This window comes from Choloepus didactylus, chromosome 12 (genome assembly GCF_015220235.1).
Source record: "Choloepus didactylus isolate mChoDid1 chromosome 12, mChoDid1.pri, whole genome shotgun sequence".
NCBI lineage: Eukaryota > Metazoa > Chordata > Mammalia > Pilosa > Megalonychidae > Choloepus > Choloepus didactylus.
Window position 1 is genome coordinate 49,918,882 of NC_051318.1, and position 13,497 is coordinate 49,932,378.

A 13,497-nucleotide genomic window follows, 5' to 3' on the forward strand; every position below is an offset into this window, starting at 1 on the left:
TCATGCTACCAAAATGTAATAAGAGCATCTGGCACAGAGAATGTCTGTGAAATCACTAACTTAAAATGTTGATAAGGTGCACAGTTAAAAAGTATTTAAAACAAGTTGGTTACAGCGCGTAGGAAAGTGGAAGGCGATCCCAGGTAGGCCCAGGTGGACCCCGGCGAAGCGAGTGCTGGGGCCTGCGGAAAAGAGGTACAGCTGGCGTTGGATTTGTGAAAGATGGAGACTATGATGATGAATTCGCGGAATCTGTTTGAGCAGCTTGTGCGCCGGGTGGAGATTCTCAGTGAAGGAAATGAGCTCCAATTCATCCAGTTGGCAAAGGACTTTGAGGATTTCCATAAAAAGTGGCAGAGAACAGACCATGAACTGGGTAGATGCAAGGATCTTTTGATGAAAGCAGAGACTGAGCATAGTGCTCTGGATGTTAAGCTGAAGCATGCACGCAATCAGGTGGACGTAGAGATCAAACGGAGACAGCGAGCTGAGGCTGACTGTGAAAAGCTGGAACGACAGATTCAGGTGATTCAAGAGATGCTCATGTGTGACACATCTGGCAGCATTCAACTAAGTGAAGAGCAAAAATCAGCTTTGGCTTTTCTCAACAGGGGCCAACCATCCAATGGCAATGCTGGGAACAAAAGACTATCAACCATTGATGAATCTGGTTCCATTTTATCAGATATCAGCTTTGACAAGACTGATGAATCACTGGACTGGGATTCTTCTTTGGTGAAGACTTTCAAACTGAAGAAGAGAGAAAAGAGGCGCTCTGATAGCCGACAATTTGTTGATGGTCCACCTGGACCTATAAAGAAAACTCGTTCCATTGGCTCCACAGCAGATCCGGGGAATGAATCTATAGTTGCAAAAACTACGGTGACTGTTCCCAATGATGGTGGGCCCATCAAAGCTCTGTCCACGATTGAGGTGTGCCATATTGGACCAGGAGCCGAAGGAAAACAGGTACTCTGCAACCTTATAACAGTGACTCCACCCTGAGGAGCAGGCGGCTGGAGCCCAGAACTGAAACAGACGGTTCCAGCACTCCACAGAGTAACGGAGGGATGCGCTTGCATGACTTTGTCTCTAAGACGGTTATTAAACCAGAATCTTGTGTTCCATGTGGAAAGCAGATAAAATTTGGCAAGCTGTCCCTGAAGTGTCAAGACTGTCGTGTGGTCTCTCATCCAGAATGTCGAGACAGCTGTCCCCTTCCTTGCATTCCTACCCTGATAGGAACGCCTGTCAAGATCGGAGAGGGAATGCTGGCAGATTTTGTGTCCCAGACTTCACCAATGATCCCCTCCATTGTTGTCCACTGTGTAAATGAGATTGAACAGAGAGGGCTTACAGGGACAGGCCTGTATAGGATCTCAGGCTGTGACCGGACAGTAAAAGAGCTGAAAGAGAAATTCCTCCTAGTGAAAACTGTACCCCTCCTCAGCAAGGTGGATGGCATCCATGCTATCTGTAGCCTTCTGAAAGACTTCCTTCGAAACCTCAAAGAACCTCTTCTGAACTTTTGGCTAAATAAGACCTTTATGGAAGCAGCAGAAATCACAGATGAGGACAACAGCATAGCTGCCATGTACCAGGCTGTTGGTGAACTGCCCCAAGCCAACAGGGACACATTACCTTTCCTCATGATTCACTTGCAAAGAGTGGCTCAGAGCCCAAACACTAAAATGGATATTGCCAATCTGGCCAAAGTCTTTGGCCCTACAATAGTTGCCCATGCTGTGCCCAATCCAGACCTGGTGGCAATGTTACAAGACATCAAGCGTCAACCCAAGGTGGTAGAGCGCTTCCTTTCACTGCCTCTGGCATATTGGAGTCAGTTCATGATGGTAGAGCAAGAGAACATTGATCCTATGCATGTCATCGAAAACTCCAATGCCTTTTCAACACCACAGACACCAGATGTTAAAGTGAGTTTACTGGGGCCTGTGACCACTCCAGAGCATCAGCTCCTCAAGACGCCTGCATCTAGCTCCCTGTCGCAGAGAGTCCGCTCCACCCTCACTAGGAACACTCCTAGATTTGGGAGCAAAAGCAAGTCTGTCACCAACCTAGGATGACAAGGCAGCTTCTTTGCTTTTCCAATGCTCAAGTGAAGTCATGTCAGCCTGTTACTACCCAGCATTTACTGACTGCAAGAAGGGGCACACCTGTACTCTGCTCTGCAGCCCCCTGTACTCATTACTACTTTTAGCATTCTCCAGGCTTTTAATCAAGTTTAATTGTGAATGGGGGTTTTATTAAAACTATATATATCTCCCTTTCCCTCTCCTCAAGTGTAATACATCAACACCTTGTGCTGGTTGTTGGAAGTTTTTAGATGGGAGATCTTTTGCAGGGGTGGAAGGGGTTGTATGGAATTCACTGAGACTCTTTTGGAGGGAAAGTGGGAACAGTGTCCCTTTGGCTTAAAGCCAAATGCTGCCTCACAGAATGACCTTTCTCTGCTGTCATTTAGATCTAATTTTCATGAGACAACAATAGAAACCCCACCTCTTTGGTAAGACTGACTTGTCTCAAGGTACAGAAAGGATTGGACAGAGGATATAGGATGGCTCCTTCTGAGGACTCAGAGGAGCCCTTCCCCCATTTTGAATTGAGCTGTAAGATGGAGCCTTCGTAAGAATGGAATAGAGTGAGGTTAAAACTAGTGATGGAAATATGCTTAGCTTTAATTTGGATTGATTAGCTCTTAATTGTGTTAAGTGACACAACCTTGTAAATATGGTACTAAAACTTGTATTTATCTCTAATGGGCCTCTGGCTGGACTTTGGGGTTTGATTGGAGTCAAAGCCAGTTTGTTCTTCTAAAGTTGAATTCATTCTAATGCTTGACCCTGCTCCCTCCTTACGTTGTCCAATGGAACCCTAATTCTAAAGGTCCGCAGACCATCTACTCGGCATCCCAGATAATAATTAAGAGTAGTCTGTAAGGGAAGATTGTCAATATTTTGTGTGGGAAAGAAAGCCACTGTCATTTTCGACTTTGCACTTTGCCGAAATCTTCCCACAGAACATAATCCATATCTAGGTAAATGTGAGTTTTTTGGTCTATAAAAATTTTCATTGTCTATAAAAATGATTTCTTCTATAGAATGTTATCCATACTGACCCCTGTCTTAGAAACACATATTTGGAATAATATTTGGAAAAAAGTAAATAGCTTTTTCAAAAATGAAAAAAAAAAAAGTATTTACAACAGAGACCTTCGTGTAACTAAATCAATGAGGGAATGCAATGCCCTCCCCTCCACAAATAGATTGTAATAGGATGCAGTGGGGTATGGGTTTTATTGTATATTTTGATGAGCAAAAAAGTTTACCAACAAGTCACTGAGGACTTTTATTGTCAATAAAAATTACCAAGTGGGAATGGATGAATAGAGAAGAGGCTAATGACATGGAGACTCGGATAATGACACGGAGACTTGGAAAGGAGGCAAATATAAAGGTTGGTGACTCAAAGATTAGTTAGGCCCATCTTATTGAGAATGGATACAAAAATGGCCTTGGGGAAGTCAGTGAAGATGGTGCTACTTAATCATGAAATGTAAAAGAATCTCTGAAGTAGATATGAGGGATATGGTGGTGTGAATGTGTAGTGGGCTATAGAGTCCTACAAAGATGACCACACTTTAATTGCTGAAACTTGTGAATGTGTTACATTACATAGCAAAAGGGACTTTTCATAAGCAATTATGTTTAAAGGTTTTAAAATAGGGAACTTATTCTGTATTTTCCAGGTGGGCCTATTATAGTCCCATGAGCCTTTAAAAAACTTTCTCCAATTTGAGGCAGAAGAGACATACAGCCAAAGGAAAAGTCAGATGGATTCCAAAAATGAGAAGGATTCAACCTGCCCTTGCTGACTCTGAGAAATGAGGGCCACCTGCAAGGACCAGAAGGAGGTATCTAGGACTAAAGGCCTGACCTCGGCTGATAGCCAAAGAGAAAATGGGAATCTCAGTCCTACTTGAAGCAACTAGATTTTCCCAATAACCAGACTGAATTTAGAATCAGATTTGTTTGAGAACTTTCTGACCAGAGCCTAGTCAGCTGACGATGGATTTCAGCTTTGTGAAACCTGGAGCAGAGGAACTTGCCAAGCTAACTTGGACTTCTGACCTACAGCATTGTGAGGTAATAAATCTGGGTTGTTTTTAAGCTTTTACATTTGTGGTATTTGCAGAAATAGGAAACTAATACAGTGTAGTTTGATGGAAAAGAATAGGGTCATTATTCCAGAGGGATGGCATGTCACAACTGGAGAAGAATGCTGTAGGTAGGTAGGCAAAATGTGTGTGCATACATTTTTATGTCAGGTACCACAAGGGCATGGTGGATTATATTGGTAAATCAGAATAAATTTTTTCAGATGGAAATGATGTATGCACTTGCATAATGCCAGGATGTGAAAATGGCATAATGAAGGGAGAAAAAAAAAAATCAAAAAGCCATCTTTATCCTTCATTCTAATTTTCAGAAAACATTACCACTCTGAAAATTATGGTATTTTTACCTCTTTATATTTAAAAGTCTGTCATTTTGTAATCACCAAATTTCATTATTTTATCTTGTTTGCAATTTTATCTGTTATAGATAGACATGTATTATCCAAGTAGTTTATTTTTATATTCTTTAATTGTTTCATAAATTTTCTTGATTTCAAAATTATTCTCCCAATAAGTTCATCCCAGTTTCTAGACTTTTCTTCTCCATTGATGTAATACTCTTCCCACCTCAGATACCAGCTCCTTGGTTATGATTTAGTTAAGCTGCATTGTTACCAATAATTATAACCCTTCCATAATCTCAAATTTAATTATTCCTCTTTCTAATCTCTACATTCTTTCTAGCTCATTCTTTCAGTCCTGCCTCAAACCACAACTGAATGATTCTACCCACTTTTCATTCTCTCTCACCAAACTCACGTCTTCACTACACTTTTTACCTAATTTATATAATTAATCGTCATTCTAAACTTACAGGCTCCAAATAGAGCTTCTTATCTCCCTCACAACACCACTCTTCTAGTTAGTGAGGACAGAAATCACACACTCATCCGTGACTCTTTATTTATTTACTTATTTTAAATTTTCAAATCTTGCATCCAGTCTATCATTTTTTGGCTCTAATTGTAAAATATATACAGATTATGACCAATTCTCTACATCTCTATTAACACCACCCTGTCAAACTACCATCATTTCTCATCTCAGTTAGTGCAATTGCCCTTCTATAGTCTATTATTAGCACTGAAATGATATAAAAATGTTACATATGCCCACTGTTCATATGTAAATCAGATTAGGTTATTCTCGTATAAACCCGCCCATGATCCCATTACTCCTCTTACACCTCAGTGTGAAAACCAGTGTAATCAAATATCCTACACAGAACTACGTGATCTTACTCCAGTACATTCTTAGAGATCATCTACTAAATTTCCCTTTTCTTTTTTGTACCCAAGTCATTCTTCTCTCCTAGCTGCCACTAGAACATCTGCAGTTTTTGCACCTGCCATTCCCTCTTCCTGGGATGCAGTGCATGTGGAAAGCTGCATGGTTCACTGACTCCCTTCAGCTCTCTGCTAAATCTTCCCTTCTCAGCAAGGACTTCAGTACTCCCCTGCTAGAAACTAGCAGCCCCACATTTACCCCCAGCTTTCAACACTTCCCTTACCTTTTTATTTTATTTTTTTTTCATATCAATATTACCATCAGATATACTATGTATTTATTACTACATATTTAATAAGTTGCTGCCTCTCCTAACTAGACTGCTGGTTCCATGGTAGTGAAAATTTTATTCTATTCACTTCTATCTCTCCATCTTTTTTCTCTCTTTCTCTCTCTCTATGTGTGTATATACATAGATACACATACACAGAAATCCAAAAGAAAGATTATGTAACTACTAAAAAAAAGAATGAAGCAGCTCTACATGTACCAAGACAAAAGAAATGCAGCACTCTCAGTTTGTCAGTTAGTGGGAAAAAAAGCAAGAAAGCATATGTGTTTGCTACTATTATTTTGGTCAAAAATATTTATATGTAGAATATTTAATCTATTCTGAAATATAATTGCATACTTGCAGAAAGGATAGGGAAGGATGCAGGGATGTTGGAGGAGTGTTGTGAGAGAACTTTTTATTATACTTTCAGTGTATATTCTGTTTGTATCAGGTTCATATGTTACATATTACCAAATGAATTCATGAATCATAAAAATAAAACTAATCAAAACTCTACTATAAATGCACTGAATATGACCAAAATTCGAATAAACCTGTCAATCAATTCATATCTATGATGGAATATATTTATATAAATGATTGATATAGGAGCTTCAAAGAAATCATGGAAAATTTTGTCTGTTTCAATAGTGCATACAGTGAAGTTGGAAAGACAAGATAAATTATTTGAAAATTTAAATAAATATGATTGGAATAAATTTAGAATTTTAAGCTGGAAATATCTCTTATGTCTCTTACAAATAGACATTTCCAGGTTATATGGGATATGAAATATGACTTTAGTATTCAACCTATTTATAATGTAAATGGGGAGTGAGAACATGCTGTCATGTCCTTTCCCACAAGCACAGAAATTCTGTATAATTGTTATCCAAATTGCAGGGAGACCCATATCACTAATGGCACAGTATTAAAAGATTTATTGATGGTCATGTAGAAAAAGAATAGAAGCAGAGCACAGAGATCCCTCAAGCTTTCAGAGTTACTCCAGTATAGGAGGCCTTGCTCCGGCACGTAGTTTATAAGTGTAGACCAGCCCAAGAGAGGCTGGGGAGCTCTTAATCTTTTGTATAGTAGGGATATGACAAGAGACCTCAGCTAGAGTTCCAGAGCTGAGCTAAAGTTTTCATGTCATTATTGCTGATATCAGCCACAAGTCCAGCTGTCTCTCCGAGCACCTGTTTAGTTCAGGTAAACAACTCCAAGTCCACATTGAATATGACAGGAGGCAGCAGAACCACTCCTCCAAAGCTTTTTCTCTTCTCTCTCCACTGTGCGACCATCCCTTAGAGGTATTAAATATAAGCTTCCCAATATGAAAATGTAATTACTTGGAATCCAATGGGACCTTCAAGGTCTGCTTACAGAGCCAAAGGGGCACTATAGAGTCAGAACAATTACAAACCATCCTATAAAACCTATCTCTCCAAAGCCCAGACCAAGAGAATGGAGTCATCTGGTTATTCCTGACGATGTTGTAGTGATAGCTCAATTTGGGCTGAGGTGTTGGTTCTGAAGAAGTGTAAATGTTTAGACACGTCATATACTCCTTCTTACAGAGCATTGATTACCCAGGGCTAACATTAACTGGCCAAAGTGTTAATGCTTGTCTGCTCAGTAGACACCCAGACTGCCTGATCAGCAATTTTTCCATAGAGAGTCCCATAAATTGGACATCATCCACTGGGATTCATATTTACCTACCCAGGGGAGGAATAATTATGCTCAGTGATGGCAACCTGTGTTGCTGACACTTCCAAGGAGCCCGACATGAAGGCGCCTGAGGCAGTGAGGGAAGATGTCACTGGTGACTGCAGGGCTTGTAGTCAGTATAAAAGATTGAACCATTATTCCAGAGTACAAGTGCTGCCAGATTGAAAGGGGGAGGCAGGGAGGTCCTGCCATATGTAGAGAAAGACCAGTCCTGGGGCACAACGAGTATTTTTCCATTTGTTTGTAGGTGAAATCTCTACCTATCTGGTATTATTATTTGTGGTAGACACACAGGTTGTGTGCCATTGGAGAGTATGATCAAATGTGGATGAACCAGGTAGCTCTGTGCAGGAGAAACTACCACTAGGGGATTAGGGAGAAACCATGGCTTATTCCAGTACCCTATTGAGAAGTACTGGTTTTGCCATGAGATAATGTATGAAAATGAGAATGTCAGGAATGAAAATCAGACATAAAAAGGTAAAAACAAGGGATAGGGGTTGTACTTTTTCTTCCAAAAATCTTCTAATTCCACAACTGGGAACTCAGCCAGGGTAGAGGGGGAACTGATTGTATGTAACTTCTACATAGCTGAATACTGATCCTATAGAACCCCTCTTCATACAGGCTGGCATAGGGGGCAAATAGAACAGACCTTGTAGTTCCATTTAATAATTCTATTATTGTAATTTTTATGAGTATACATCCAACAAGCTATGATGTAAATGATAAGCACATACGCTGATTCAGCCTTAGATGCCTTCCTCCAAACGTGTTAGCTTCCTATGTAAGAGTACATTGTATATATAGAAAGATAGATGATAGAAAGAGAAAGCTATATGTGCATTATATGACTATACGTTTAGTTATCAAGATTTTGATGTATCAATGACCTCATCATAAAGCTAGGCTATTATTAATGATCATCTGAGCCTATGTGAAGATGTATTTCAATGAGTCTCAGAGTGGCATGTTTGATAGCCAAAAGCAGGGCCTGAAATTTTGCCTCTTGTGAAGAATACCAAAAATTCCATTTACAATAGCAGCTAATAGAATCAAATATTCCATTTACAATAGCAACTAATATAATCAAATACCTAGGAATAAATTTAACCAGGGATGTAAAAGACTTATACATGGAGAACTGCAAAAAATGTTAAATCAAAGAAGTCCTATAAAATAGAAGAATATTTTTTTCTTCATGGAATAAAAGGCTAAATATTATTAAGAGGTTAATTCTATCCAAAGCAATTTATAGATCCAAAACAATCCCAAATACTCAAACAATATTTTAAAAAGAAGAATGTAGTTGGAGGACTCACACATCCTGATTTTAAAACCTCTTTGATCTAGTTTGCTAATGCTGCTGGAATGCAAAACACCAGAAATGGATTGGCTTTTATAAAAGGGGGTTTATTTGGTTACACAGTTACAGTCTTAAGGACATAAAGTGTCCAAGGTAACACATCAGCAATCGGGTACCTTCACTGGAGGATGGCCAATGGCGTCTGGAAAACCTCTGTTAGCTGGAAAGGCACATGGCTGGCGTCTGCTCCAAGTTCTGGTTTCAAAATGGCTTTCTCCCAGGACATTCCTCTCTAGGCTGCAGTTCTTCAAAAATACCACTCTTAGTTGCACTTGGGATATTTGTCCTCTCTCAGCTTCTCCAGAGCAAGAGTCTGCTTTCAATGGCCATCTTCAAACTTTCTCTCATCTGAAGCTCCTGTGCTTTCTTCAAAGTGTCCCTCTTGGCTGTAGCTCCTCTTCAAAACATCACTCACAGCCGCACTGAGTTCCCTCTGCCCGTCAGCTCATTTATATAGCAACACTGATCAAGGCCCACCCTGAATGGTTGGAGCCACGCCTCCATGGAAATATCTAATCAGGGTTATCACCTACAGTTGAGTGGGCCACATCTCCATGGAAACACTCAAAGAATTCCAATCTAATCAGCACTATAATGTCTGCACCATAAGATTGCATCAAAGAATACGGCTTTTTCTGGGGGACATAATACTTTCAAACCGGCACACTATTACAAAGCTACTGCGGTCAAATCAGCATGGTCCTGGCATAGGACAGACATATAGACCAATGAAATCCAACTGATTTTTCAAAAATAAATCCTGACATTGATGGCCAATTGGTTTTTTTTTTTTTTTTTTTTTTTAATATTTGGGCGGTTTGGGGTAATCTCTGAGAAATGATTCTTTAATTGGCTAAGCTCATTAGAAGCAAAGGGAGTTAATTATTTTTAACATGTAACAGGATTGGAGAACTTCAGTAATTTAGTTATTTCCTGTTTTCTTCAGGAGCTAGGTGATACATGTGAAAAGCACAAACTTTACATTTCGTATTTGTTGCAGACTTTACATCTTGCTCTTTTTTTATTATTATTATTGAGATTGTTCACATACCATACAATTACCCAAAGTTCCAAAGTGTACAATCAGTTGCCCCCGGTACCATCATCATACAGCTGTGCATCCATCACCAAAATTAATTTTTTTCAATTTTTAGAACATTATCATTACTCCAGAAAAGAAATAAAGACAAAAGAAGGAAACCGAAATCCTCCCATACCCCTAACCACCCCCCCTCCATTACTGACTCACAGTACTGTTATAGTACATTTGTCACTGTTGATGAAAGAACATTAAAATACTACCAAGTGTAGTATATAGTCTGCAATAGGTATATTTTTTCCCTATATGCCCCTCTATTATGAACTTCTATTTTTACTATCATACATTTGTTCTGGTTCATGAAAGAGATTTCTAATATTTAAACAGTTAATCACGGACATTGCCCAACACAAGGTTCACTGTTTTATACATTCCCATCTTTTAACCTCCAACTTTCTTTCTGGTGATATACTTGACTCTGAACTTACCCTTTCCATCACATTCGCACACCATTCAGCACTGCTAGTTATTCTCACAATGTGCTACCATCACCTCTGTCCATTTCCAAACATTTAAGTTCAACCTAGTTGAACATTCTGCTCATAATAAGCATCCTCTCCCCAATCTTTAGCCTTGATCTGTATCCTGGTAACTTACATTTCATGTCTACAAGTTTACATATTATAATTAGTTCACATCAGTGAGACCCTACAATATTTGTCCTTATGTGTCTGTCTTATTTCACTCAATATAATGCCCTCAAAATTTCTTCATCAACCCATATTTTTAAGACAGTTTTGTTCACACACCATACATTCCATCCTAAGTAAACAATCAATAGTTCCCTGTATAGTCATGTAATTATGTATTCACCACCATTACCATTATCTATATAAGAACATCTCCATTTCTTCCACAAAGAAGGAAGAAGAGTCAAAGAAGGTAGAGAGACAAAAGAAAAAGAAAAAAGAAAAACAAAACAAAACAAAACAAGCATGACAGCTAGGAAGCAACAAAAGGAAAAATAGCATTGAACTAAAGTAGAATACAGAGTCAGACAACATTACCAATGCCAAGAGTCCCATACCCCTCTCTTAGGTCCCCCCCTTACATGCATTTAGCTTTGGCATATTGCCTTTGTTACATTAAAGGAAGCATAATACAATGTTTCTTTTAACCATAGCCTCCAGTTTGCATTGATTGTATTTTCTCCCCAATACCTCCCTATTTTTAACACCTTGCAAGGTTGACATCCATTTGTTCTCCCTCATGAAACAACATAGTTGTACATTTTATCACAACTGTTGAGAACTCTACGTTTCACTGAGTTATACAGTCCCAGTCTTTATCTTTCCTCTTTCCTTCTGGTGTCCCACATGCTCCTAATCTTCCTCTTTCAACCATACTCACAATCATCTTTGTTCAGTGTACTTACAAAATGGCACAGGGAAAACTGGATGTCTTTATGCAAAATATATGCAAATTTACTCAAAGTGGATTGAAGACCTAAATATATGACACAGTGCTATAATATTACTAAAAAGAAACATAGGGAAGCATCTTTAAGACCATGTGTTAGGCAATGTTTTCTTTTCATCAAAAGCATGAACAACAAAAGAAAAAAAAATTAGGTAAATGAGACCTCTTCAATATTAAAAACTCTTGTTCATCAAAGGACTTCATAATTAAAGTAAAAAGACAGCTTACAGAATGGGAGAAAAATATTTGGAAACCACATATCTGATAAGGGTTTAATATCCAAAACTTAGAATGAAATTATACAGTTTTGTTTTGTTGAATAAAAATACAAAAATCCCAATTGAAAAATGGGCAGAAGTCATGAATAGACTTTTCTCCAAAGAGGATATACAAATGTCCAATAAGCATATGAAAAGATGTTCAACATCATTAGCTATTAAGGAAATTTTAATCAAAACCACAGTAAGATACTATTTCATACCCACCAGAATGACCACTATTAAAATAATTAAAAATAGTGTGTGTTTGGGAGGATATGGAAACATAGGAATACTTGTTCATTGTTGATGGGAATGTAAAATTGTGCAGTTTCTGTGGACATCAGCTTGACATTTCCTCAAAATTTATGTATAGAATCATCATATGACCTGGTAATTCCACTTCTAGGTATATACCCCCAAAAATTGAAAGCAGGGACTCCAGTAGTTATTTGCATGTTGATGTTCATATTGGCATTATTCACAATTGCCCAAAATGGAAGCAACCCATTTGTCTATCAGCAGATGAATGGATAAACAAAATGTGGAAAGAACATTGTTTTGATACATGTGACAATATGGATAAGCCTTGAAGGCATCATGTTGAGTGAAATAAGGCAGACACAGAGGAACAACTATTGTATGATCTCACTGATATGAGATCATACAATTCATGCATCATTTAGGTCTTTGCTCAAATGTTAGTTCCTTAGAAAGTCCAGTCCTACTACCTATCTAAAGTGACCTTCCCACCATCCCACAGCACACTGACTTTTTACCGTATATTTTTCTCCATAGCACTTATCATGAACTGATATTGTTCCATTTAAAAATTGATTGTCTATATCCCCAGTTAAAATATTGCAGAGTCTGTGTATACCTTGGTCCCCATGTGTCTCAAAAATATTGCCTGCAACAGAGCCTGGGAAACCTTAGAAATTCAAGAACATAATTTAAAAGGATAGATACGTAATATCACAGGAATCCTGAGAGTTAGGAGACACAATGTGGGGAGGGTAGAATATTGATGAATTTTCAAAATTTTAATTTTGCCCACACGTTAAAACTGAGGCTTTAAAATATCTCTCAGGCTGTGCCTGCCTATGGTTGTGCCTAAGAGCCTCCTCCCGAATGCCTCTTTGTTGCTCAGATGTGGCCCTCTCTCTCTAGCTAAGCCAACTTGAAAGGTGAAATCACTGCCCTCCCCCCTACGTGGGATCAGACACCCAGGGGAGTGAATCTCCCTGGCAACGTGGAATATGACTCCCGGGGAGGAATGTAGACCCGGCATCGTGGGACGGAGAACATCTTCTTGACCAAAAGGGGGATGTGAAAGGAAATGAAATAAGCTTCAGTGGCAGAGAGATTCCAAAAGGAGCCGAGAGGTCACTCTGGTGGGCACTCTTATGCACACTTTAGACAACCCTTTTTAGGTTCTAAAGAATTGGGGTAGCTGGTGGTGGATACCTGAAACTATCAAACTACACCCCAGAACCCATGAATCTCGAAGACAGTTGTATAAAAACGTAGCTTATGAGGGGTGACAGTGTGGTTGGGAAAGCCATATGGACCACATTCCCCTTTGTCCAGTGTATGGATGAATGAGTAGAAAAATGGGGACAAAAAAAAAAAAAAAAAAAAAAAGAAAGCAACCAGTGTTCTTTTTTACTTTAATTGTTCTTTTTCACTTTAATTCTTATTCATATTATTTTTGTGTGTGTGGTAATGAAAATGTTAATTTTGGTGATGAATGCACAACTATATAATGGTACTGTGAACAATTGAATGTACGCTTTGTATGACTGCATGGTATGTGAATATATCTCAATAAAAAATGAATTAAAAAAATAAAATTGTTTTATAATG

At 38.7% G+C, this 13,497-nt stretch overlaps 1 protein-coding gene across 1 annotated transcript; it reads left to right on the forward strand.

The window, feature by feature from the left end:
* Positions 1-222: 222 nt before the first annotated feature.
* LOC119507211 (rac GTPase-activating protein 1-like) lies at positions 223-2,120 on the forward strand. Its single transcript, XM_037800338.1, is given in 2 exon segments — positions 223-931; positions 934-2,120. Coding segments are annotated over 2 exon segments (1,896 nt in total).
* Positions 2,121-13,497: the final 11,377 nt, after the last annotated feature.